This window comes from Mercenaria mercenaria, chromosome 5, assembly GCF_021730395.1.
Source record: "Mercenaria mercenaria strain notata chromosome 5, MADL_Memer_1, whole genome shotgun sequence".
NCBI lineage: Eukaryota > Metazoa > Mollusca > Bivalvia > Venerida > Veneridae > Mercenaria > Mercenaria mercenaria.
In genome coordinates, this window is record NC_069365.1 from 57,063,777 (window position 1) to 57,088,637 (window position 24,861).

At 34.9% G+C, this 24,861-nt stretch overlaps 1 protein-coding gene across 2 annotated transcripts in view; it reads left to right on the top strand.

Annotated features, from left to right (window-relative positions):
• Positions 1 to 24,861, top strand: part of LOC123557315 (AF4/FMR2 family member 4-like) — a 132,608-nt gene that overhangs the window by 50,740 nt on the left and 57,007 nt on the right. Inside the window, exons 8-9 of one of the 2 annotated variants that reach the window (XM_045348726.2) lie at positions 2,597 to 2,684; positions 9,085 to 9,143. In XM_045348726.2, the coding sequence (XP_045204661.2) occupies positions 2,597 to 2,684; positions 9,085 to 9,143 (147 nt within the window). The remainder of the gene's footprint in view (positions 1 to 2,596; positions 2,685 to 9,084; positions 9,144 to 24,861) is intronic. The other variant, XM_045348727.2, reaches the window with a different exon arrangement.

Genomic DNA, 24,861 nt, shown 5'->3' on the forward strand with positions numbered 1-24,861 from the left:
TGTATACATGTATGTAATAATAAAACTAAAGTAAATGGAATGACTGGGCTGTACTATACATACCGTAGATACACATGTATAATGCGCAGTTTTTTTACCCCTGGGACCACCCCCGAATCGTGGGTGCGCATAATACACAGGTATAGACAATTTTCCAACTTCAAAACAAGTTTGTTACCGATGTTCGCCATTTTGGTAAAGGGAAACTACTCCCCGCGCTTACTGTCACCTCTAAAATCTAAGATTGCCGTTACGTTCCGTAAAAGATCGAATGGTTTATTTTTCTTTCAAACAAAATTAATTTCATATAAATTTAAGAGTATTTTGATGAAAGAAATGTTAATAAATCACATAAATTATGATACTAATTAAAGATCGAGAATTATCATCAACCGAGATCAAACTGTGAACAACATGATTGACACGAGGTGACACGTTAATTGCCGGTAATTACAGGCTATTTTATCGTAACAAAAAGACTATCACACCTTTTGTTATCGGTTTGAATTGAGAAGCTCGTGTCATTTTGAAAGATACCATTCAGAAATATTGAATCAGCTGCTATTTATTTATTCAAAATAGTTAATTAAAAAAAGGTAAAACAACAAATACAACAATATTTTACTTATTTTATTTTCGAGAAAACAAAAATCGATAGCACCGCGAGACCGATGCTGCTCTCTGCTGCAGAGATAAAATTTATTACCGGTGTCAATGTAAACTCTACTTTCGTTTTCCATCCATCCCAAAATTGACCAAAAATGTTTTATTCCCAGAATTTTGGGCTAAAATCGGGGGTGTGCATTATACACGGGTGCACATTATACATGGGTATCTACGGTAGTACATTAAAAATTTTGTTAGCTTGGAACATGTGAACGAAAATAAATAATCGGAAGGCAGTGACAAGAGACATAAAAAAATACGAAAATAGATTGGTCAAACAGCGGACTAGGAACTAATTACAGGATCAACAATACATAATTTTAGTTCAAAATCTCTCAAAAAATCTTTCAAAAGTCTCCAGAAATTTATCATTTGGGTGATTTGTTACTTGGGTGTACCAAATGTAGGTGCTAAAACGTTTTTGCAAGATGAAATTCAGTAAATGGTATCACTCTTGAAAGTTAATCAAAAAGGGTGAAACATGTCTACAGTTATTATATAATACTAATGGGCATTTTGTGCAACATGCAACATGTTGTAACATCAGTCTTGCTCAAGAGACCACATCTGTTAAGGCCTAAAAAAAAAATTCTTTGTTTCTGGTAACATGCTAAAAAAAATTAGGGTAGATAGGTCGGAAATTTTTTTTTTTGGAATTTTTTTTTATTAAGGAAGACATTTCAGAAATTATTTTTGTGTGAAAAAAAAATGAGTACAAACAAGGGGGTTATGTCTTTAGAGCATCAGTAAGTTGGTTTCTAACATCACTGAGCATGTTTAAAGCATAAGTGCAGTTTTGAAACTTTTTGTTAAAAAGTTGAAACTAATATTCTCCAAGGCCATAAAAACATTTAGGGTCTGGCCAAAAATTTAGGGTAGGTCGGGATACCGGAAACAAACAATTTTTATTTTTACTCCTAAGAGACCACTTGTATTAAAAAGTACACTTTTCATTTCCTTTTAGTGCCGTTAAAGAACAGATTTTGTCCATTGAAATACCTCTTGTTGTCCTTTGCTGAGGTGTTCTCTTAATGCATGTTATGCTGTATTTCATGCGAAATGAATTGTGGTCCCTCTTGTCTAATTCACAAGTAAAAAATCTACTAAATCCCATTTCTTCATAATGGTGATTTATGACAATTGGAAAGTCTGCAGATGATAAGACATATTTGCTGCCAAGCTTCACAAAACTATTTGAACCAGTCTATTTGGGCGAAAAACCAGCTTAATTATGAATTTGTTTTATTTCATATTTTGCACTGCTAGGCTGTTTGTGAGAAATCTTAAGAATTTTCTATGAGATGCTAGTTTATTCTGGGTCATAACAATGGTAAAACGAGTCCATTTATAGGACGTATTTTTGAAATACATTTTCAATACTGAATGCATAACCTAGATAACACATACGTATGTAATGACACTGATGATGATACATACAATAATGCTGCTGCTGATGCTGATGATGATATTTATCATGATGCTGATGATGATGCTGCTACTGCTGCTGATGATGATGATGTTTTTGATGATACAGATAACGATGTTAATGATAACAATGATGATGATGAAAAGGGTTTATATGATATGGATAATGTTGTCAATGTTAACCCAGATGATGATGACAATGTTTTTGATGATATTGATGATGATGGTGTTTCTGAGACACTGATTATAATATTTATGATGTGGCTGATGATTAAGTTGATGATGACTGGTGATCTTAGAGTGATGATGTTTATAATTACAATGATGAAGTTTTACTTAATGATAATCATTTTCAGAAGGGATGATGATAATACAAAAATGATGTAAAAGTAATTTGACAGTAAGCTGTTGATTGAACTACAGTATAGCATTAATAATGATAAGCAGTAATATTGAATGTTATTGAATAGTCTGAAAACTTATGAGTATGAATGTTTTATTTTAGCAGTGAGCCCTTAAAACCAAGTGTGACTACCAGCCAGAGTACTGGTGAGAAAAGAGAACACAAAAGTAGAACATTCATAGCTGAAAAGGTAATAATTGCTGTTTTATGTAGTTCACCTGTACTATCTAAAATATCCCTGCAACTGAGAAGGGTAGATAGAAGCTTTGATTGACTAATCTCCATAGAAACCTTGTTTAAGGTAGTGGACCTGTAATTGTGGTCAATAATTTCTGGGCAGTTACATATATGAGCTGCGCCATGAGAAAACCAACATAATGGGTTTGCGACCAGCATGGGTCCAGACCAGCCTGCGCATCCGCGCAGTCTGGTCAGGATCCATGCTGTTCGCTAACAGTTTTTCTAATTCCAATAGGCTTTGAAAGCGTACAGCATGAATCCTGACCAGACTGCGTGGATATGCAGGCTGGTCTGGATCCATGCTGGTCGCAAAGCCATTATGTTGGTTTTCTCATGGCACGGCTCATATGGCCTATTAGGCTATTAAGCATTCTTGATTAGGTGTTCCGAATTTGCGTTTTGGCATTTTTCAGAGAACAGGTTAGGTCATATGAGCATCGTAGCTTTCAATTCATAACAGAGATTGCCAAAATCGTGCAAGGAAAAAATATAATCAAACAGAAATTACCAGTTGTCTTACAGTTCACTAACTCCCCCCCCCATGTCTGAAATACTGCCCTTGTTGACTAATACCAATATAAACAAAATCAGAATAATAATAAGTGTTGCTAATCAACACCATCATGATGATAAAGTCTATAAATTCAACTATCTTGCACTATGCTCCCATTCACATGATATTCAAGGTAAAAGTTTTTGTGCTGTTTCACATGAACTTTGAAACTACTCGGAACTAATCCCCTGCTTTACTAGTTCATAAGATAAAAAAATGGAAAATCTACTGTGTTTTCTTTATGACCTGTATCAAATTAGTTGTATATAAATATATATTTTTAGCTCGTCTGATTTTTTAAAAAAAATCTAAGAGGTATTGTCGTCACTTCATCGTCAGCGTCGGTTTTTTGTACCCCCCGACAACAAAGTTGTAAGGGGGGGTATACTGGTTTCAGGTTGTCTGTCTGTCTGTCTGTCCGTCTGGTCGTCTGTCCGTAGACGCAATCTTGTGCGCACCATCTCTCCTTATCCCCTTGACAGAATTTAATGAAACTTCACACAAGTGATCAGTACCAACAGTAGTTGTGCATGGGGCATGTTAGGTTCTTTAAGAAAAAAAATTTGCAGAGTTATGGGACTTTGTTTTTTTTGTTACTATACTATATTCATAGACACAATCTTGTGCGCACCATCTCTCCTCATCCCCTTGACACAATTTAATGAAACTTCACACAAGTGATCAGTACCAACAGTAGTTGTGCATGGGGCATGTTAGGTTCTTTTAGAAAAATTTTTTACAGAGTTATGGGACTTTGTTTTTTTGTTACTATACTATATACATAGACACAATCTTGTGCCCACCATCTCTCTTCATCCCCTTGACACAATTTAATGAAACTTCACACAACTGATCAGTAACAACAGTAGTTGTGCATGGGGCATGTTAGGTTCTTTCAGAAAAAAAATTTACAGAGTTATGGGACTTTGTTTTTTTGTTACTATACTATATACATAGACACAATCTTGTGCGCACCATCTCTCCTTATCCCCTTGACACAATTTAATGAAACTTCACACAACTGATCAGTAACAACAGTAGTTGTGCATGGGGCATGTTAGGTTCTTTTAGCGACAAAAATTGCAGAGTTATGGGACTTTGTTTCTTGTTAACATACTATGTACATACAGCCTGCATATGCAATCTTGTGCGTGCCTAATCTACCAAACCCTTGCACACAATTTAATGAAACTTCACACAAGTGATCAGTACCAACCCTAGTTGTGCATGGTGCATGTTACATTCTTTTAGATAAATATTCTGCATAGTTATGGGACTTTGTTTTTTGTTACTATACTGTTTACATACAGTCCACATAATTATGCAGTCTTGTGTGTGTCAAATTCAGTGTACTGTGTCAGTGCATGCGGGGGGTACATTCATCACCTTTAGTGATAGCTCTAGTTTTGTTTAGGTCCACCTTTTCTTAAACACTAAGAGCTACAGCTTTGAAACTTTGCGTACTTGTTTACCATCATTAGGGGACTATGTAGGCCAAGACCCATAACTCTAATATGCATTTTGTTAGAATTATGGCCCTTTTTGTACTTAGAAAAATTGAGTTCCTTGGTCAAATTTTTTGTTTAGGTCCGCCTTTTCTAAAAAAACTAGAAGAGTTACAGCTTTCAGACTTTGCATACTTGTTTATCATCATTAGGGGACTATGTGGGCCAAGACATATAACTCTGATATGCATTTTGTTAGAATAATGGTCGGTTTTATACTTAGAAAATTTGAGTTTATTGGTTAATATTTTTGTTTAGGTCACCATTTCTCAAAAACTATAAGAGCTACAGCTTTGAAGCTTTACACACTTGTTTATCATCATTAGTTGACTTAGTAGGCCAAGAACCATAACTCTGATATGCATTTTGTCAGAATTATGGCCCCTTTTGTACTTAGAAAATCTTAACTATAACTCTTTCCTTAGATATTTTCAAGCACTTGAAGACGAGCTATGGCACCGGTAGGCTGTTCCCTTGTTTATACTTGTTATGTGGAGATTTTTTAAAGGCATCAAATTTAGTTTGATTTCAGTAAAATTTCCTGCAATTTTGACAGCAAAAATCTTCTTTCAACATTCTACCATTCATCACAATTCTTCTCCTAGCCACTCGGCTTGTCAAAAGAGGATTGTAGGGTGGGTGGGTGGGTGTGTGTGGTGGCGGGGGGGGAGGGAGGGTAATCAAAATTACGAAAGAAGCATGTTTATTAGAGATAAATTATTATTTGACAATTGAGGGGCTGTTCAGTACTGTTGTTGAAGATTTTGTTTTTAGCTGGATTCAAACATGCATCCTCTGGGTTAGTTCTTCACTGTGCCTCTACTCCATATTCTTAGATCACTGAACCAGACATTTGTATTCTCAGATTCATAATTTTTCCAAAAATAACCTGACATTTCCCAAACATTCCTATTAAGAAGCCAGTGACATTTTACATGATGTCCAAAGTCCTGAAATGTCATTATGAAGAATAAATCCCACTGGTTTAATTCTAGGGAAGGTCACCAGATAAAAGTAGACATCAGTATGTCTATAGATTTCAGAGTGTTTATAGATTTTTGAGAAATAATGCTTTAAATCATGATAAATGTAACAAAAAGTTACAGAACCTGAAACAGCCGTCCCTAGGGAACTTGCCATCAGATAGAAAAGTGACGGATTATGGTATTGCAAGGTGCGGCGGTTGATTAGTATGAAAATTAATATAGTATTGATTAAAACCTCTCTCATTATATTCTGTACTATTTCATTTATCTTTGACTAGTGCCTGGAGGAGGGAAGTGGTATATATTTTGAAAAATTAATGTCAAAGGTGAAAGCTGTTTATTGCAGTTGTATCCAGGTGTTGGGAAATTTCAGAATACAGTGTGACATTAAAGGGTTTCTTTGTAGAAAACTGAAAAATTAATTTATATTTAATATTATGTTCCATGTAGAGATTTGTTATATGTATGTATTCCCTATAGAAATTCTCGTTAATTTGCAGTAATGTATGCTCTATATGTAGAAATTGAGAATTATTTACATTGCAGAAATTAATAACAATGTAGGCTCTGTAGAAATTTAGAATAATGTGTTCTACGTAGAAATTCATAATACTGTACGCTTTATAGAAATTGGTAATAATGTACTTTCTGTTGAAATTTATAAAAATGTAATATGTGTAGAAATTTGGAATAATGTGTAATAATTAATGTAGCTAATCTTTAGTTCTCCACCACTGTTGCAAGTGTGGAATGTGTCGCTTATCAGTCTAGAACTGGTTGGTACTGGTACTGCGCAAATCAAAGAATGCAAGGTCTCTTGCCATCTCTTCAGCAAAATGTATTAAGTGTTATATTTTGCTCAAACTTGGTCTGAAGAAGATTTTTATTGCAAGCATTAAATATGCTTAATGAATTGTTAGGAAACGCCTGTCTGCACTTTCCATAATCCTTACAAACTTTACATCTGGTGTAAATATTTCGTCATTTTAATGGAGAATTAGAGACAATGAGGTAAAACTGAAGCATTTCAGTTATTATATACATAATTTGATAAAGACTGCATTGCCCGCCCGCTTAGCTCAGTAGGGAGAGCGTTAGTCTACAGATTGCGGGGTCGCGAGTTTGATCCCCAGCTGGGGCGTATGTTCTCCGCGACGATTTGATAAAAGACATTGTGTCTGAATTCATTCGTCCTCCACCTCTGATAATTTATGTGGGGAAGTTGGCAGTTACTTGGGGAGAACAGGCTTGTTCTGGTACAGAATCACAGAATCCAGGAACACTGGTTATAGGTTAACTGCCCGCCGTTACATGACTGAAATACTGTTGAAAAACGGCGTTAAACCCAAAACAAAAAAAAAAGAAAAAAAAAAAAAGACTGCATTATGTTTATGATTACTGTAAAAGCAGAATTTTTGTGAAGGTTTAAATTTCGCTATACTCGCAAGGCTCTACATATCACGAAAATTAATCCTCGTGTAAATATTCACCATTAGTATTATTCAAATTCAAGTAGGATACCATTTTTACAAATTCGTGAATACTGAACCTCTCGATGACTCTTCGAAAATATGTGCTTTTACAGAACATAAAGAATGCAATATATTTATGGTTACATAATGGTTGCATTATGTTTAAAAGTACATAAAGAATGCTTTACATTTATAGTTACTTAAAAACTGTCTAAAGGGCAGAATAGAAAGTACAGATAAGTTTTTTACCCTTATAAAGTAGCATCATAGTTAACTATAAAATAAGAACTGCGTGACTAATTGAATTACAACACTCCTTAACATGGGTTTTCCATGCTTTAAGTCATTAAAAAAAACCCTTTTCTTGTAATTTTGAGTCATATAAAAAGGTATTGACTTGTAATATAATAAGTTTTTAAGGTTTACTTAATTTTCTTCTAAGTGTCCTATAAATAGATTTTGCTCAGACGGCTTTGTGTTTAACATCTATTTTGGAATGTGTAGAATAATTTACTAGTAAATCCGGGTTTGACTCTGACATAAGTTTGTATCTCTTTTTGCCCTGTTTGAAAACAGCTTTGTTAACTTTTGACCCCTTCTTATTTTCACATTGAAAGGGAGTGTCAATTAAATAAAATTAATTTAATGTAATAGTTTATATGTTGCTCTGTGTTACAGATGATCATAGAAGGTAATCTCGATTTCCTCAATATCTGTCTCGCGAAAATCCTGAAGGTAGATAATAAAACCTTTAGATAAAGTACAATGGCAGTACTTCAGCAAAATGATAGACTTTGTAATTCAATAAAGCGTTCCTTTTTAATCTTTTCATACATGGGAGTTGAATCATTTGTCATTAACCGTTATCATGCTGGACACGATTGATTCTGCCTTTGCGACCAGTGTAGATCATTATCTGCCTGCACATCTGTGCAGTCTGATCATGATCTGCACTGTTCGCAATTCAGTCAGTATCTTTTTGGTAAGCACCCCTTTTGACAGTTAATAGTACTGTCCAAATTGAAATATGGACAAGTTCATTATAGAAATTTAGCAGGGTAATGGTTAAATTTGTATCAGAATATGCTACTGTAATGTATGCAATATAATTTAAATTAATGTTATCTCCAGTTGAATATTTTAAAATTCTTTCGCATATTGGAATTCGAAAGAGAGGGTACGATTAACAGTGTTGTTAAAAACCATGTGAAATTACTTGATACTTAATTAGATTTGGTCTGAACCCAGTCATTGTTAGAGACACTGCTTGAGTACATTTTAGCAGAGATTGAATACCATTTTATAACAACATTAAATTTTTTCTATGGATACGAAGGCATTCAAAATGTGTTTAACCAAAAACAAGTTGACTGGGTGATAACTTGATAGCTACTTGCCTTGATAAAGAACAGGCGTACTATAAAGAAAATCCAATAAAATACATGGCCATTCTTTATCCTAGCAGACAAGTATTTGATTTTCTATTTACATAACTTGAGAGTGGAATTCAGCGAATAACTGGTAAAGAGAGTGGGTAAACTTGTAAACTCGTGTAAACTGTCAAAATATGTTTGAAACAAGTGCAATAATACGTATTTTTCTGCTGGTCATGATCTGTGGTTTTATTGTGTGTATTTCGTTTGATTATGAAACCTGCCTATCCTCAGGAGTAAAATGGACTTGTCTAGATTCTGTCAGACACACATATTGAATCATTGGATTATTCCATTTGAATGATTATTGAAAGGAGAAAATGTTATGGTTAACAGATTTTAAGGGAAATAACGTGAAAAATGTGAAAAAAATCACTCAGGATGTATTATCCCTGTTTCAGGTGCCACCTTTGGGCACAGACACAACTGCCAAGACATCAGAGGATACCGAGAGCCAGGGGTATGTTTCTGTTTTCATATACTATGATGTAAATAAACATTGTTTGGTGACCTCACTACTGTTGATATTTAAAGTTCATGGTTAAGTCCTTAGATGATAAATGAAAAACATTAAAAAATGTGAAAGGTATTAGTTGCTGGGCAGAAGTTTTACGTTTTTATGTTTATTACGCTGCCATGATGGTTCCCGTTAAACGAAATCTTCAGACATGAGTAATTGCATGTTTTTACTGGTTGATAAGAAACATGCACTTGTCATGTAGATTGATTGAAGGCCCAGAGATTGTAAACATATTTAAGCTCATATCTTGAAATTGTTACATTCCCTAAACATTTTCCCACTGCAATAGTATGTCTGTTTGTCACAGATTTTTAATAATTCATTAAAATAAATTGCTTCAGTGATTATGACATTTAAAGAAAATTTCTATTGTGTTTCTTAGTGTTCTAAATTCTGGCATTTAACTCCACTGTGTATTTTTTGTATCCCACCAAAGATTTACAGTGTCCATCAGTACATCACAACTTTCTTTTGTATTATTTTTTTCTCTTTTTCTCCATGAGCACTGATATCATTGTTATCATTCTTGTAATCTTCATCATCATCATCATCATCATCATCATCATCATCATCATTATCATCTTCTTCATCATCATCATTAGCAGCAGCAGCAGCATTATCATCACCATAAACAGCAGCAGCAGCACAACTGTTGTCAGCTTCTTCTGCCTTCTGTTGTCATTGACTTATCATAAACTTTCATTTTTTATCATCATCAGTGATGTTATATCATCATCATCATCATCATCATCATTAGTATTATCACCTTATACAGCAGCAGCTTCTGCTTTCTATTGCTATTGACTTGTCGATAAACTTTTCTTTCTTAATATTATCATCTTCAGTACTGTTATCATCATCATCATCATCATCATCATCATCATAAACTCCCAATTTATTACCCTATCATTAGTAAATTAATTTATAAACTTGAAGACTGTTAAGAATTTCAGGTTCATTTTCATTTACTTCATTGTTATTTGGTTCATTTATCATGGGACTGATGTTTTTTGTGTCAGACTGTTCAATGGATCAAAGGAGAATAATATTTGCATTTTAGAAGTTATCTTTAAAAACATCTATCCTTTATTTATTTAATCGCAAAGGCAAATGTTGTCCATCTTGTTCAGTTTTAATAATGTTCCATTATTCAGTATACATTTTAGTGTGGTTTTCTAGTCTTTATTTCCAGAGTCGCAAGCTGTTACCTAGTATTCTGAAGTGCTAAAAGCCTGGGATTGTGAGGTTTAGTCAAATGTTGCATTAAAAAAAAACCCTGTAAGGTTGTGAGGCTTTAGGTAAGCTGTTACCTACGCTAAATGTCAAGGGGTTTGAAGGTTTGGTCAGTTGTTTACTAAAAAGCCTGGGGTTGCGAGGTTCAGTCGACTGCTCTGGGGTAGTTTTGTCAACTGTCCTGTGTTGTTACCTTGGACTACAAAGTTCAAGGTTTCCAGGTTAATTTCAGCTAGCTGTTCTTTGAAGACAAGTTGTGAAATAAGTGTATCTCTCACCCTTGAAACGTGGTGAAGTTGTCAAACACCTGTGAAGAATAAGTTAAAAAGGTCTTCTTTAACCTTAAGCCTGCCATATATATTTATACATGTTGCCTGTAACCCAGGTGCATACAAACAAACTTTATGCATTTTTATTACAAATCTACTTAGTTTTCAGACTTAATGGACACTTGTAACCATTAAGATAAAATATTAAGTGATATACTGATATTTGTTTTTAAGAATTATATGCATAACTGTTGCACTAAGCTTGATGAAATACTTGGAAAAATGATAAGAAACTGTGGTTTTGCTTCAGTTTCACATATCATTTTATAAAGCTGGGGGTGCCTTAAGTATTTCTCAGAATGCAAAGAGAAAATTGATTTTAGGAATTTTGATTAATCTGTCATGAAAGATTTAAATCAACAGAATAAAAAAAAAAATGAAAAATGAATGATATGCTATCACTTGATGAGAAAATGTTTGTTTTCAACACATTTGTGTTTAAACAGATTTTTATGCCCCCGAAGGGAGGCATATAGTTTTTGAACCGTCTGTCGGTCCGTCGGTGTGTCTGTCCGCAATTTTCGTGTCCAGTCCATATCTTTGTCATCGATGGATGGATTTTCAAATAACTTGGCATGAATGTGTACCACAGTAAGACGACTTGTCTCCCGCAAGACCCAGGTCCGTAGCTCAAAGGTCAAGGTCACACTTAGACGTTAAAGGTCATTTTTTCATGATAGTGCATTGATAGACGTGTCTGGTCCATATCTTTGTCATTCATGCATGGATTTTAAAATATCTACGCATGAATGTGTGACACAGTAAGAGGACGTGTCGCGCGCAAGACCCAGTTCCGTAGGTCAAAGGTCCTAAACTCTAACATCGGCCATAACCATATATTCATTCAAAGTGCCATCGGGGGCATGTGTCATCCTATGGAGACAGCTCTTGTTTGAAACTTTTTTTGTACCCCCCGACAACAAAGTTGTAAGGGGGTATACTGGTTTCAGGTTGTCTGTCTGTCTGTCCATAGACGCAATCTTGTGCGCACCATCTCTCCTCATCCCCTTGACACAATTTAATGAAACTTCACACAAGTGATCAGTACCAACAGTAGTTGTGCATGGGGCATGTTAGGTTTTTTCAGGAAAAAAATTTGCAGAGTTATAGGACTTTGTTTTTTTATGCCCCCGAAGGGAGGCATATAGTTTTTGAACCGTCTGTCGGTCTGTCAGTCTGTCGGTCTGTCCGCAATTTTCGTGTCCGGTCCATATCTTTGTCATCGATGGATGGATTTTCAAATAACTTGGCATGAATGTGTACCACAGTAAGACGACGTGCAGTGCGCAAGACCCAGGTCCGTAGCTCAAAGGTCAAGGTCACACTTAGACGTTAAAGGATAGTGCATTGATTGGCGTGTCCGGTCCATATCTTAGTCATCGATGGATGGATTTTCAAATAACTTGGCATTAATGTGTACCACAGTAAGACGACGTGTCCTGCGCAAAACCCAGGTTCGTAGCTCAAAGGTCAAGGTCACACTTAGATGTTAAAGGATAGTGCATTGATGGGCGTGTCCGGTCCATATCTTTGTCATCGATGGATGGATTTTCAAATAACTTGGCATGAATGTGTACCACAGTAAGACGACGTGTCACACGCAAGACCCAGGTCCGTAGCTCAAAGGTCAAGGTCACACTTAGACATTAAAGATCATTTTTCATGATAGTGCATTGATGGGCATGTCCGGTCCATATCTTTGTCATTCATGCATGGATTTTAAAATAACTATGCATGAATGTGTGACACAGTAAGACGATGTGTCGCGCGCAAGACCCAGCTCTGTAGGTCAAAGGTCCTAAACTCTAACATCGGCCATAACTATTCATTCAAAGTGCCATCGGGGGCATGTGTCATCCTACAGAGACAGCTCTTGTTGTTACTATACTATATACATAGACACAATCTTGTGCACACCATCTCTCCTCATCCCCTTGACACAATTTAATGAAACTTCACACAAGTGATCAGTACCAACAGTAGTTGTGCATGGGGCATGTTAGGTTCTTTTAAAAAAAAATTTGCAGAGTTATTGGACTTTGTTTTTTTGTTACTATACTATATACATGTACATAAACACAATCTTGTGCACACCATCTCTCCTCATCCCCTTGACACAATTTAATGAAACTTCACACAAGTGATCAGTAACAACAGTAGTTGTGCATGGGGCATGTTAGGTTCTTTCAGCGACAAAAATTGCAGAGTTATGGGACTTTGTTTCTAGTTAACATACTATGTACATACAGTCTGCATATGCAATCTTGTGCGTGCCTAATCTACCAAACCCTTGCACACAATTTAATGAAACTTCACACAAGTGATCAGTACCAACCCTAGTTGTGCATGGTGCATGTTACATTATTTTAGATAAATATTCTGCATAGTTATGGGACTTTGTTTTTTGTTACTATACTGTATACATACAGTCTATATACATACAGTCCACATAATTATGCTATCTTATATGCGTCAAATTGCAATGTACTGTGTCAGTGCATGCTGGGGGTACATTCATCACCTTTAGTGATAGCTCTAGTTTATTTTAACTTGAGATTTATGTATCTTCTTAGTCAGATTCAACTTCTGCATTTTAGAGATATAGGGTACAGAACTTTATGCTTGTACACTCCACCCCCACCGCTGGATGAATTTAGGGGGTTGTAGGGAGGGGGAGGGGGCATTGTCTATGTGTATGATTGTTAAACAACCCCAACCCACCCTTCCCCATATATGTAAATTCATGGAAATCCACATCTTCTAAAACAGTTACAAACTGGGAATTAAATTCTGTAACTTGAAGAATGGACAAGCTGTTGCAAAACTGTTACTAGTTAGCACAAACTTGGCAACATGTGTCTATTAGATAGTTTCTGAATTTGTTGACTATTATATTTGGCAGTTGTCTCGGTCAGGTCAGGTTGAAGTTGCGTCTTTAGTGAAAGAAAAATATCCATTTTATGTCACAGCATAATTATAGATAACCCAAGACAAAATATGTCTACTGCATTCATGGCTCCTGTAGATTTTTGGTGAAAAATCTTTGAACTTTTTATAAGCCACATTAAACATGGATAAGCTAGCTGTAGAAATGATGGACCAGGTGAAAGTGAATTTTCCTTATAAATGTCAATTTTTTCAAAGTTTATGGTGTTATTTATGTGGTAGAACTCATTAAAGAGCAGACAGTGTTGTAAAGGTTTAATACCCTGAGGGATTATGTTAACTTCTAAAGTTAAACTTTAATGAATAGTGTGATACATTGAATCAAACTTTTAAATAAATCAACAGAATCCACTGTTTAATGTAGTTTTTTTTTTCTTTTTCATTTGCGCAACAATAGGACACTGCTTTACAGTGTTATTTTAGGGGTAGCAGATTAAAGGGTATTGGATGAGTAATGGTGATGTCATTTGTGCTTTGAATACTGTCTTTTTTTAAAGCAAGGCTTTTTTAAACCTGAAAACAACAAAGAAAGAAACATACTTCCAGCAGTTCTCAAAAAAAATTGTTTTTTAGAGATTGCAGGCCACGCAGTCAAGTCTTAGTATGAAAAATATATTGGACCTAGGGCTATAGAATTTGATTAGAATGCATTAAATTGATTTAAAATAGTTTAGCTGTCAAATAACGAGATATTGGTTTATCATTTCTGTATAATTTGCAGGTTGAGTAATCTAAATATGGTAGTTATCAGATTTTCATCTTTGTAGCATCTGTTTGCAATATTAGAAAGAAAAAAAAAACATTATTAAAACACTATTAATTTCCATTCAGTTACCTTTGGGGAAATTACTGGTAATTGGATAATACTTTCCTTGATTGGTTTAAGTAAAAAAAAATTTAATATTCGTTAGATTATTAACCTGTACCCTGCTAAATTTCTAAAATGGACTGGTTCATCATCCAATTTGGGCAGTACCACTTATTCAAAGGGGTGTTTGCTGAAAATTTACTGATTGAATAGCGCATGGTGCATATTGAGCCTGTACGAATGTGCAGGCTGATCTTGGTCTGCACTGGTCGCAAAGGCAAAATCACTTGCCACCAGCAGGCTAAAGGTTAATTAATGTTGATCATTAGATATGAAGTAATAATTTTCTTTAAGTGCCTAATTTTGATTTGGTTTGACACAAGGTGACTCAGCTGTAAATTGTTGACAAAACATACAAAGCACAGGGAAGCATTATGCCAGTCGAAGTCACGGCCACTGCTTTCGATGTAAGTCATTAGCGAGCCAAACAGTTATCGTAAAGTGGAAATCCTTGTAGTATTTTTATACAAAAAAATGCTTGAAACAAGATATGATGTTTTAAAATCTAGTATCAAGTTGTTGTCAAGGGGCAAAAAAGTGATTTCATGATGATATTGATCGCTGTGTCTAAACACAGTTTTACTATTTTAATTGCATTACAATTTCTACATAAGCATGAATGTTACTGAAAAAAATGGAGGTAGGAAAAAGAAATTAACAACACAAGTTTTGCATTTATTTTATAATTATGAAATACATATTACAGAGAGTGCTGATATGTCATGCAAATGTTTTTATTTGGTAGCTTTCTACTGCACAATGGATTGGGAATATTCATATGTTATTCTGGCATTCTTGGCTTGATATATTACGTTTTAATGATTAGAATGTCCATTTGAGATTAATTTATGAGAGCAATGCTTTCACCAGTAATGTAGTTTAAATTTGAAATGCCACAGCAAAATTGACTTTCAGAAATTTGGTATTTTTAGGTGGGAGTCATTTAATAATTTATATATAAGCACATTTCTGTCCTCTCAAGGTAATGCTCTTCAGATTCTAAGGTTATAACATAGTTAGTATATCAGCCTGAGAATGCAGCTTTGCTATTGGTCAATTTCAAAACCCAGCTTATGATCCACCAATCAGATAGCGAAGCTCTTAGACTGGTCTCCAGACATTAATTTGTCTTTGTTAACTGACCATTGCAACCAGCAGAAAGATAATAAAAAAAGCAGCAGCACAATTAATCAATCCTTTCAGTCCACAAATCTTTAACAAGAACAATTCTTCTTTATACATTTCTCCCAGACACTACAATCCCATAATGTGTTTTTGATCTATGGGAAGCATATCCATGTAATAAATCTTAAGATCTGAGTCACAGCTGATCCTTTTATTAATATCTGTCTCCATATAGGAAAGAGATTGTTTGGGATACACACACAAAGGCTTTTAATTATTTCATCAATTGTTTGTATTGTCTTATAGGGTTCTATTTATAGCCATTGTATCGGGATCTTCAAGGTTGCAAAATTTTACCTTGTCAGTAGGTAGAGCACAGGACTATCAATCTATAGATCAAAAGTTCAATCCCTGGAAGCGAAGTGTTGGTTACCATGATGATTTGGCCAAAATCAGCTGCACAATATAATGTTATTAATCCTTCACCCCTGAGTGATGTGGAGAAGTTATCAGTTACTTGTGGAGAACAAGCCAGTACTGGCGCAGAATCCAAAAAGAACTTGTTAGGTTAACTAATTATTATAAGTTATGTTTGCAATGTTATTCATCCTCCACCTCTGAGTCATGTGAAGAAGTAGTCAGTTACTTGAGAACAGGTCATTATTGGTGTAGAATCCTGGTGAAAGTAAAATCTTGTCAGAATATTGGGGTAATGGTTAGGCTTAGAGAGTTAATCTTGAATTACTGTGTGCCAGACTCTCCGCAATGTGTCAGTTTACAGTTTAAAATTATAATAATATACACCACAACCTATCACAAATTGATACAGAAATTTCTTTCACTCCCCTTCCCACCTACAGTTGATAATTCTAATAAACTTATTGAATGGCTTATTGAAGAGCTGATGCATTAATTATTTATCATTTTATCACAGATTTATTCATTTGATAACAGTTACAATTTATTACCTAAAAGGAGGCATAGTTATAAAATGAATCCTGGAAATTTAGCAGTGCCTTTGATCTCCACTCTTATTGTATAATGGCTAATGCTTGGATTGCATGTACTGATAAAATCCTCACCAAGTTCTGTATTGATTGCAGATTTTGTTTACAGATGTTGTGGAAGTGCCATACCAGTAGGAGTAAAATGTCGCAAGAATATTTGATACCTTACAGGGAACAAAAAAAAAGATATCCCCCTCTTTTATGGAAACAAAATTGATATGAGAGTTCCATCCTGAAAAATAATGATTTGACACCCACTCATGTAGATTGTTAATAGCCATGCTCATTTGGCTGGGATGGGCAAATAAAGAGTGGAATATGCAAGTAGGGAGGATAGGTCTTGTCACATGAGACTCGCTAGACAAGTGGTCGAGACCCGCTAGACAAGTGGTCTGTGTGCTGTTGGTCAATTCTTATTATATATTACATGTACTAGGATTGCCTTCAAAGCATGATGATGATGATTGTGATGATGATGATGATTGTGATGATGATGATTTTCCTGCTGCTGCTGCTGATGATGATGGTTTTATCGATGGCATTTAAGTAAATCATGTTGAACTTTTGCAATACTTTGATCAAAAAAAAGAAATCTGGATATTAAGTATTCAAGTAATTTTTTCCTGGGTAGAAGTTAGTAAATGTACAGTGTAATGCAGTGTCTACCTAATTTCGTATCACAGTGCTGTTTTAGTAGTTAATGCTTGCTTGATGACTGTTTTTCATGTTTCATTCACATTTAAGAATTGATTTTCTTGTGATAAATAACACAGCAAGTTGACATTTCCCTGCCGCCATAAATAGTTATTTCATTTTCAATTGGTAAAATAAAATAGTTTTCCGATCCCCTTATGAAAAAAACTGGTAGTTTTGAGTTTCTTTCAGATATTCTTAAACATTGGTTTTATTAACACTTTTTGATGGATTGTCTATTTCTTTAATTGAAAACTGTGACCTCATGTGATAAATGACTGATACCTTGTAAAAGACCCCCGATACCAATTGAAAGTAAAGTCTCTTTTAAAACTTTGAAAACTTACAAAACTCACAAAAAGATATATTTTTGGAGTGATTGAAGATCAAAAACAGTAAATTAGCCTCTTACATGCCTGATGGTGCAGAAAATTCAAAATTTTATGCTGATTTTCAGTTTCCTTCTATATAGTCTCAATGTCAAATATGTATTTTATTGTGTCTTATTTTTTATTTATGAAAAAAAATCTTATTTTCTGTAATTTATTGCTGACTTTGTTATGTTGAATCAGTCAAAACCTGTAAATCATATAAATTATTATTGTACAGCCTAATTAAGGTAGCTACATAGGACATGTAAAAATTTTCGGACAGGATGTCATTAAAATTTAATAGCTTCCTAATTATAGATCTTATTGAGAACTATTTTCTTCAGGACAGATTTCATTCAACTTAATTAATGGCCAGACAAGCTGGGACTTGAACCTTTTGACCTCTTGTAGGATTGATATTTCAATAAATCTGTGAAAGAAAGTTTTGAAAAAAGATACAACATTATGTCAGATAACTTTTGCTGGTTTGTTTGTAAGTTGCCACGGGAAACCCACCTGGGAAACTCCTCCATAGTACAAGATACAGAAGAAGCTCCAATCCCTGGTTCATTTGCGTGCCAAGTGTAACTTGTCCATACACTGGACTCTTACGCCAGTGATCGTAATTTTAGTGGGAGAAGCAGCAACTCGAACTCATGACTCCTGGTTTTCTAGCCAGACAGTGTTACCACTCAGGACTACTGCATTTGTTTATGACATGTAATATACAGCATTGTTGCTGGGAGATATTTGAAATATGCTGGATGGGCCAATATTTATCATAGCTATACAAAATCCCACTTTGTTTAAAATTTGCATACATCATTCAGCACCTGATTTAATTCCTTCTCAATTTAATTGATATTATGTCATGAGTTTATAAAATAAAACTTTCATTTGCATAAGTACATATGTACTGGGGTTTACTATGAAAAAAGTTTTTTTTTTATTCATCTTCATGTCCATGCATTTAGTGGGAAACTTTAAAATCTGTATTTATGATATATATTTGGTATGAGTCAACTGGTCAATTTATCACTTCCAAATAAGGATGTAATAGATAAGGAAATCAAATCAAACTTGCTAGAAACTCTGGATCCAATAAAGTATGCTTCTCAACTTTTGGGATAACAAATTCTGTTGTTACATTGATGTGCAAATGGTGCATTAGGAAAAAAGGGAAGTAACTCAGTTAAATGACTATCAGTACCAAGTATCTGTGAATCAAATTGTTTCTTGTTTCTCAAACAGAAAATTGGTTTGTGCTGCTCAGAAATATTTGAAATTCAAAAACACGCAAAGGAAGAAAAAAAAGTAGCAAAAAAAACCCCCCTGTCATACTTGCCATTCGATTGAGATAATGTAGTTTGAATCTGTTCACAGTCACCTCTTTGACCCTGTAGAAAGTAGCAGCACATCATCTGGAAATTGTTCTCTATAAAATTAATTAACAAACTTGAAACTTATTTTCTTGTGATAGTCAAGATTACTTATAAGCTTAGTTAAAATTATAAGTAAAGAATTAACCTTCTGCTGGCAGCAAGTGAGTTTGCCTTTGCGACCAGTGCAGAACAAGATTAGCCTGCTCTGTATGGGCAGGCAGATCATGGTCTGCACTGTTTGCTACTCAGTCAGTAAATTTTCAGTAAACAACCTTTGAATAGTGAATGGTACTGCCCAAATTGAATGATGGACCGGTCCATTTTAGAAATTTATGAGGGTAAAGGTTAATTTTTTAAAAGCATTTTGTAAAAAAGTTTCTTTCACACAAAAAACAAGTACAGAAGGTGGCTGTTACACTGAAATAGATCAGTCATCTAGAACCAATAAGGAAATGTAGAGACTGATAAATAGATTTACTATAGTAAAATCAATGATGTCTGAGTGGAAATGTCAGTCTGGGTGAACTTTAAGAAAACTGACAAGATTTTACACCAATATTGTTCCAATTTGATGCATGTAAGTGGTCTGCTGTCTTAATGTTAATGTTATCTTGCTGGTAGAATATATACCTTGTGAATGTAATGAAATGAAGCTGTAAGAACAATTAAGATAATTTCATCTCCTGTATGACTATTATAGTTAATTGTGTTTTGTAAAACTCAACTTCAGTTTTTGTGTTGAGTTGGTCCCTGGGCTGAGTTTGCAGATAAATATTAAGTATAGTATATGCGCGACCCAGGCCTCCCCCCCCCCCCCCCCCCCCCCCCCCCACACACACACACACAAACACCCACCCGCCTTCCCCATTTTAACTATGTAGAAATCATCAAGGAATTTTAATGACAGTTACAGTACTGTTTTAAGTTACTGCTCTGTTCCACACTGTTCCACTGACCTTAATTGCAACAAATGGTAATTAATTGGTCATGTCACAAAGGGAATAAAATGTGTTTTATTGTTTTCCTGTCTTTTGTGGTGAAAGCCCTTATTTCATGAATGAAATAATTATAATGTAACATTTAATTTGTTTTGTTATTTCATTTAAGTGCTTTGTTATAGATGTGTCATCGCTGAAATACATGAGAAAGTGGACGAGTTTTGACACCTTTATTACATTTAGAGGAGCACACATACATATATAAATCTTTTTATCTGTAGACTTCAAGTGCATTTTACTTTTGTAAAAATATTGATAGACTTGCCTTTAAACTCGGAGTAATTGGCTTTTTGTTGAATTCCTTCGTTTATTTAATACAGTAATGTTGAGATTTAAGATTGATAAAACGTGCTTGAAGTAACGTAAGCGTTCATTATAGTCCTACGGTAGATTCCCCGAGTCAGTATTGGATGACCTTTTATAGTTTTCGGATTGGTGGTTTTATTATTTTTGGTCACAAAGAACTTGATACAGTGTGAATATACAGGGATGTTTTCAATTTTTTCGAAACAAAAAAAATATTTACATTTTGAAATTTAATAAGTGCAGTTCATAATAATGATGAAAGATAATGTTTGACTTTGGGCAGATTGGTTAAGATAGTGTTTTAATGGAATTTAAACACGTACAGGATGTGTTTCGGATAATTGAGTTTATGTCAATATTGTGTACAAATCATAGGAGGAGGAGTGAGTGCAGCAAGTTGGTAACATATTAGTATGTGTGTTGAGCTTATATTTGTATTCACCTGGAGTAAATTATAGGAAACAAGAGGACAGTGTTGTGTTATAGCTGTGTGTTATGTGGTGAATGTTGATCTACATCATAATCCGAGGTCATTACAAGCTTCCCACATATACGTTCGGAGAATGTACTATGTTTAGAAAAAAGCATGAAACGTATGCAAGGAATATAGGAATTAAATAATGAATAATCACGTAGAATACATTGTAACATGTAGATTGTAGAATTTATTGCACATTGTTACTGACTGATTAGATTCAGTGCCTTCAAAAAAAGCTACATGTTTATATATTATGGCAACAAAACATTTCATAGTTTATCAGATAGAATTGATTAATTACTTTTTACTGTTGCATGGAATTTTTATTGAAATTTATGTTAATGTAATTTGATAAAATTTTCAAGGATGTGGTTGAATATTTTGACAGGTATTCTGGTTGATACCTGATGTTCCTAGGTTTAATACAAACTGACTATTTCTCACAGTTTATTCGATAAAGGGAGTAAACCGGAATGTCAAAGTATTATGATGAAAATGTGTGTAATACATTCATGAACTGGAATATAGTTACATATATATAAAGGAAGGAAAAATCCTGATAATACACAGTAATGTGGGATAGATTAATTATAAGCAATGCCCTATCTAGGAGTGGTGCAAGATCTACTAACGTCAAAGCGGGGACATTTTTCAGGTTAGTAACTAAAGGCAGCCTTAAGCTATGTATAGACATGTTTAATTTGTGGTCCAGGCACAATCATGACTAGTGTCATGATTTTGGCTTGTGACATGAAATTAGAGCCAGCTAGTCTAAAAATAACTTTTGGTGTCATGCCAGATTATCAGTCTCCATGAGAGTTAAATATGTTTTCATAGTAGATACTTTGACAAAAGATAATTATGTCTCCCACCACACAGTGGTGTGGGAGACATATTGATTTACTCCTGTCTGTGTGTGTGTCAGGTGTCTGTCACAAAGCTTGTCTGCACTCTTAAGTCGAACATTTCGCATCCGATCTTCACCAAACTTGAACAAAATGTGTTTGCCAATAAGTCCTCGGCCAAGTTCGATAACTAGCCAAATCAGCCCAGGCACTTCCGAATTATGGCCCTTGAAACTTGTTTTTGATAATCAGAGCACTCAAAGTCTGAAAAGGCAGTTGAGGTCTTGGTGCATGTACTACTATTCAGATGATTTGTCAGTTGTGGGAGACAAAGGGGTCCGGCACATGAGTGGATTAAGTTTAATGGCTTATATTTGAGTCCTAGAGCAATAATTATGTAAAAAATCATACTAATATAACTACTCCATAGACAAGGGTTTTTACCCCGCTGAAGCTATGTTTTCAACTACTTTCTTTACATGGCCAGGAAAAAAATATAATCACTATTTTCCCATTCAAACATTGCATTCAGTTATTCAAATAAATCAACTTTTAAAATTACCGCAACATATTTTCATATATTTATCTGTTTTTCGACAATTCGACATCATACCGAACAATACACAGAGCGAATCTGAAGTCTAACAACATCGCGTAACAACGAATAAAGATATAAGCAGTCAGTAAAATCAACGTTCTGGACCATTCGCGGACAAAACAACCATTGCAATATGAGTTTTAACTAAAAACTACAAACTAACCGCCAAAGTTGTATTTACATAGCACCAATATCGGCCATAATCCTTGTTTCAAACTTTTTTCTTTCTAAAATATCTAACCGCTACCATTTTGCTTCGTACGTCATATGTTTGCACATATGCGCTCTGATTGGCTCACTATTTTTACCTGACCAATCGGCGACTATTTGTATTGCGGGTTTTTCCAGAGTCGCGTGATTTGTAATTTGACAGCTACTTTGATCAAATAAAAATAATAAGGTGTTGGAGACAACCTTGGCTTTACAGGAATTGAATTTTGCTGGTTAGATTATTGTTTTTATTCACCATTTGTATTGCAATGGTTGCTTTATCTGCGGAAGGTCTAGAATGTTGTTTTTACTGACTGCGTATAGCTTGATATGTTGTTACGCGATGTTGTTAGACTTCGCATTCGCTCTGTGTATTCTACGGTATGATGTCGAATTGTCGAAAAACAGATAAATATATGAAAATATGTTGAGGTAATTTTAAAAGTTGATTCATTTGAATAACTGAATGCAATGTTTGAATGGGAAAATAGCTGATAATATTTTTTTCCTGGCCATGTAAAGAAAGTAGTTGAAAACATAGCTTCAGCGGGGTAAAAACCCTTGTCTATGGAGTAGTTATATTAGTATGATTTTTTACATAATTATTGCTCTAGGACTCAAATATAAGCCATTAAATTTAATCCACTCATGTGCCGGACCCCTTTGGTGGGAGACATGCGCTTTTCTCAAAAGCAGCTTTAGTTTATGTTTGATTTACTTTGACAGAAAACAAGTATACCGTATTTTCCCGAATATAAGCCCCCGGGGGCGTTACATTTTCCAAAGAGGGGGCGTTCATTTGAGGTAAAAAAATAAAAAATGAAAATTTTTACAAAACTTAAAAACATCGTTCAAACCAACTGTAAAGTGTTTCTGTGTTGTTTAATTCCCCCAAAACATAATTATTTGGCATCCAATTTAATGCAGTGTGTCTTAAAATTATGCATTTAAATACGGTACCTCATGTATTCCGTGACACGCTCGCGACATTACACATTACGTCATCATACCCAAACAGCTGTGTACTCCGATAATATTTTCCATAGTACATTTGGGTAGCAATACACAATGCCAGTGGTTTGACACGCTGCTTATGTGCCAGCTTTTAAATTAAAAGTTATTAAAATTGCCGAAGAAAAGGTTAACACTTTGCCGCAAATTTGTTTAAAGTCGACAGGAAGCTTGTGCGCGGGTGGTGCAAAAACAAATCAAAAATGGATTTACCATTTAATTTTCTATTTGATGATTGGATACGTACCGTACTTAGTATAAACGTTTTGGATTTACGGTACATGGACTGTTTAAAAGTGTGTTTATTTCTTAATACATTGGATACATACTGTAAATTACTTATTATGTTGACTTATAAAAATGAGGTAGGTGATTTTTTTTTTCATTCTTGTTGACTTTTTTCCCCTCCAAAACGGGTGGGGGGCGTTAATTAGAGGGGGGGCCTTAATACGGGAAAATACGGTACATTTGATTTCATTCAGACTCTCATCAGTCTTTTAACAGTAGCAGAGATCGCACTGAAAAAGTGTTATGTGGCTGGATTTGTTTGTTTTGGGTTAACGTCGTTTTTTCAACAGTATGGCAGGCAGTGTTCCTGGATTCTGTACCAGTACAAACCTGTTCTCCTCAAGTAACTGCCAACTTCCCCACATGAATCAGAGGCAGCTAACCTAACCAGTGTTCATGGATTCTGTACCAGTATACAAACCTGTTCTCCACAAGTAACTGCCAACTTCCCCACATGAATCAGAGATAGAGGACGAATGATTATAGACAAAATGTCTTTTATCAAATCGTCACAGAGAACACTGTGATGCGCCCCCACCCGCCCCCCCACTCCCGACCCTGCGATCGGTAGATCTGCGCTTTCCCTACTGAGCTAAGCGGGTGGGTTATGTGGCTTGAAAAGAACATAATGTAAGCTCCTATCACACTTGTTGTTTCTAGTTAAAAGTGAGATTAAAATTGAAAACTTCACCAGTAACTGCGAAAATGTTGTCATTCTGTTCTTTTTATCCACCTTTCCTGTGATCCTCCACTGTTTTGGAACCACTGCTTCTGCATATACACACAAAACAATACAACATTTCAAAGTCAGCATCATTGTCATGTGCATAAAAGGAATGGTGAATACAAGCATATTTCTTTCAAGAAATCATGATTAGCAAAGCAAGTTTCCACCTGTTACATTGCGCATAAAGATATATCTGTAGATGTGCCTTTATGTCAGTATTGTACAGGTTTTATGCAATTAATA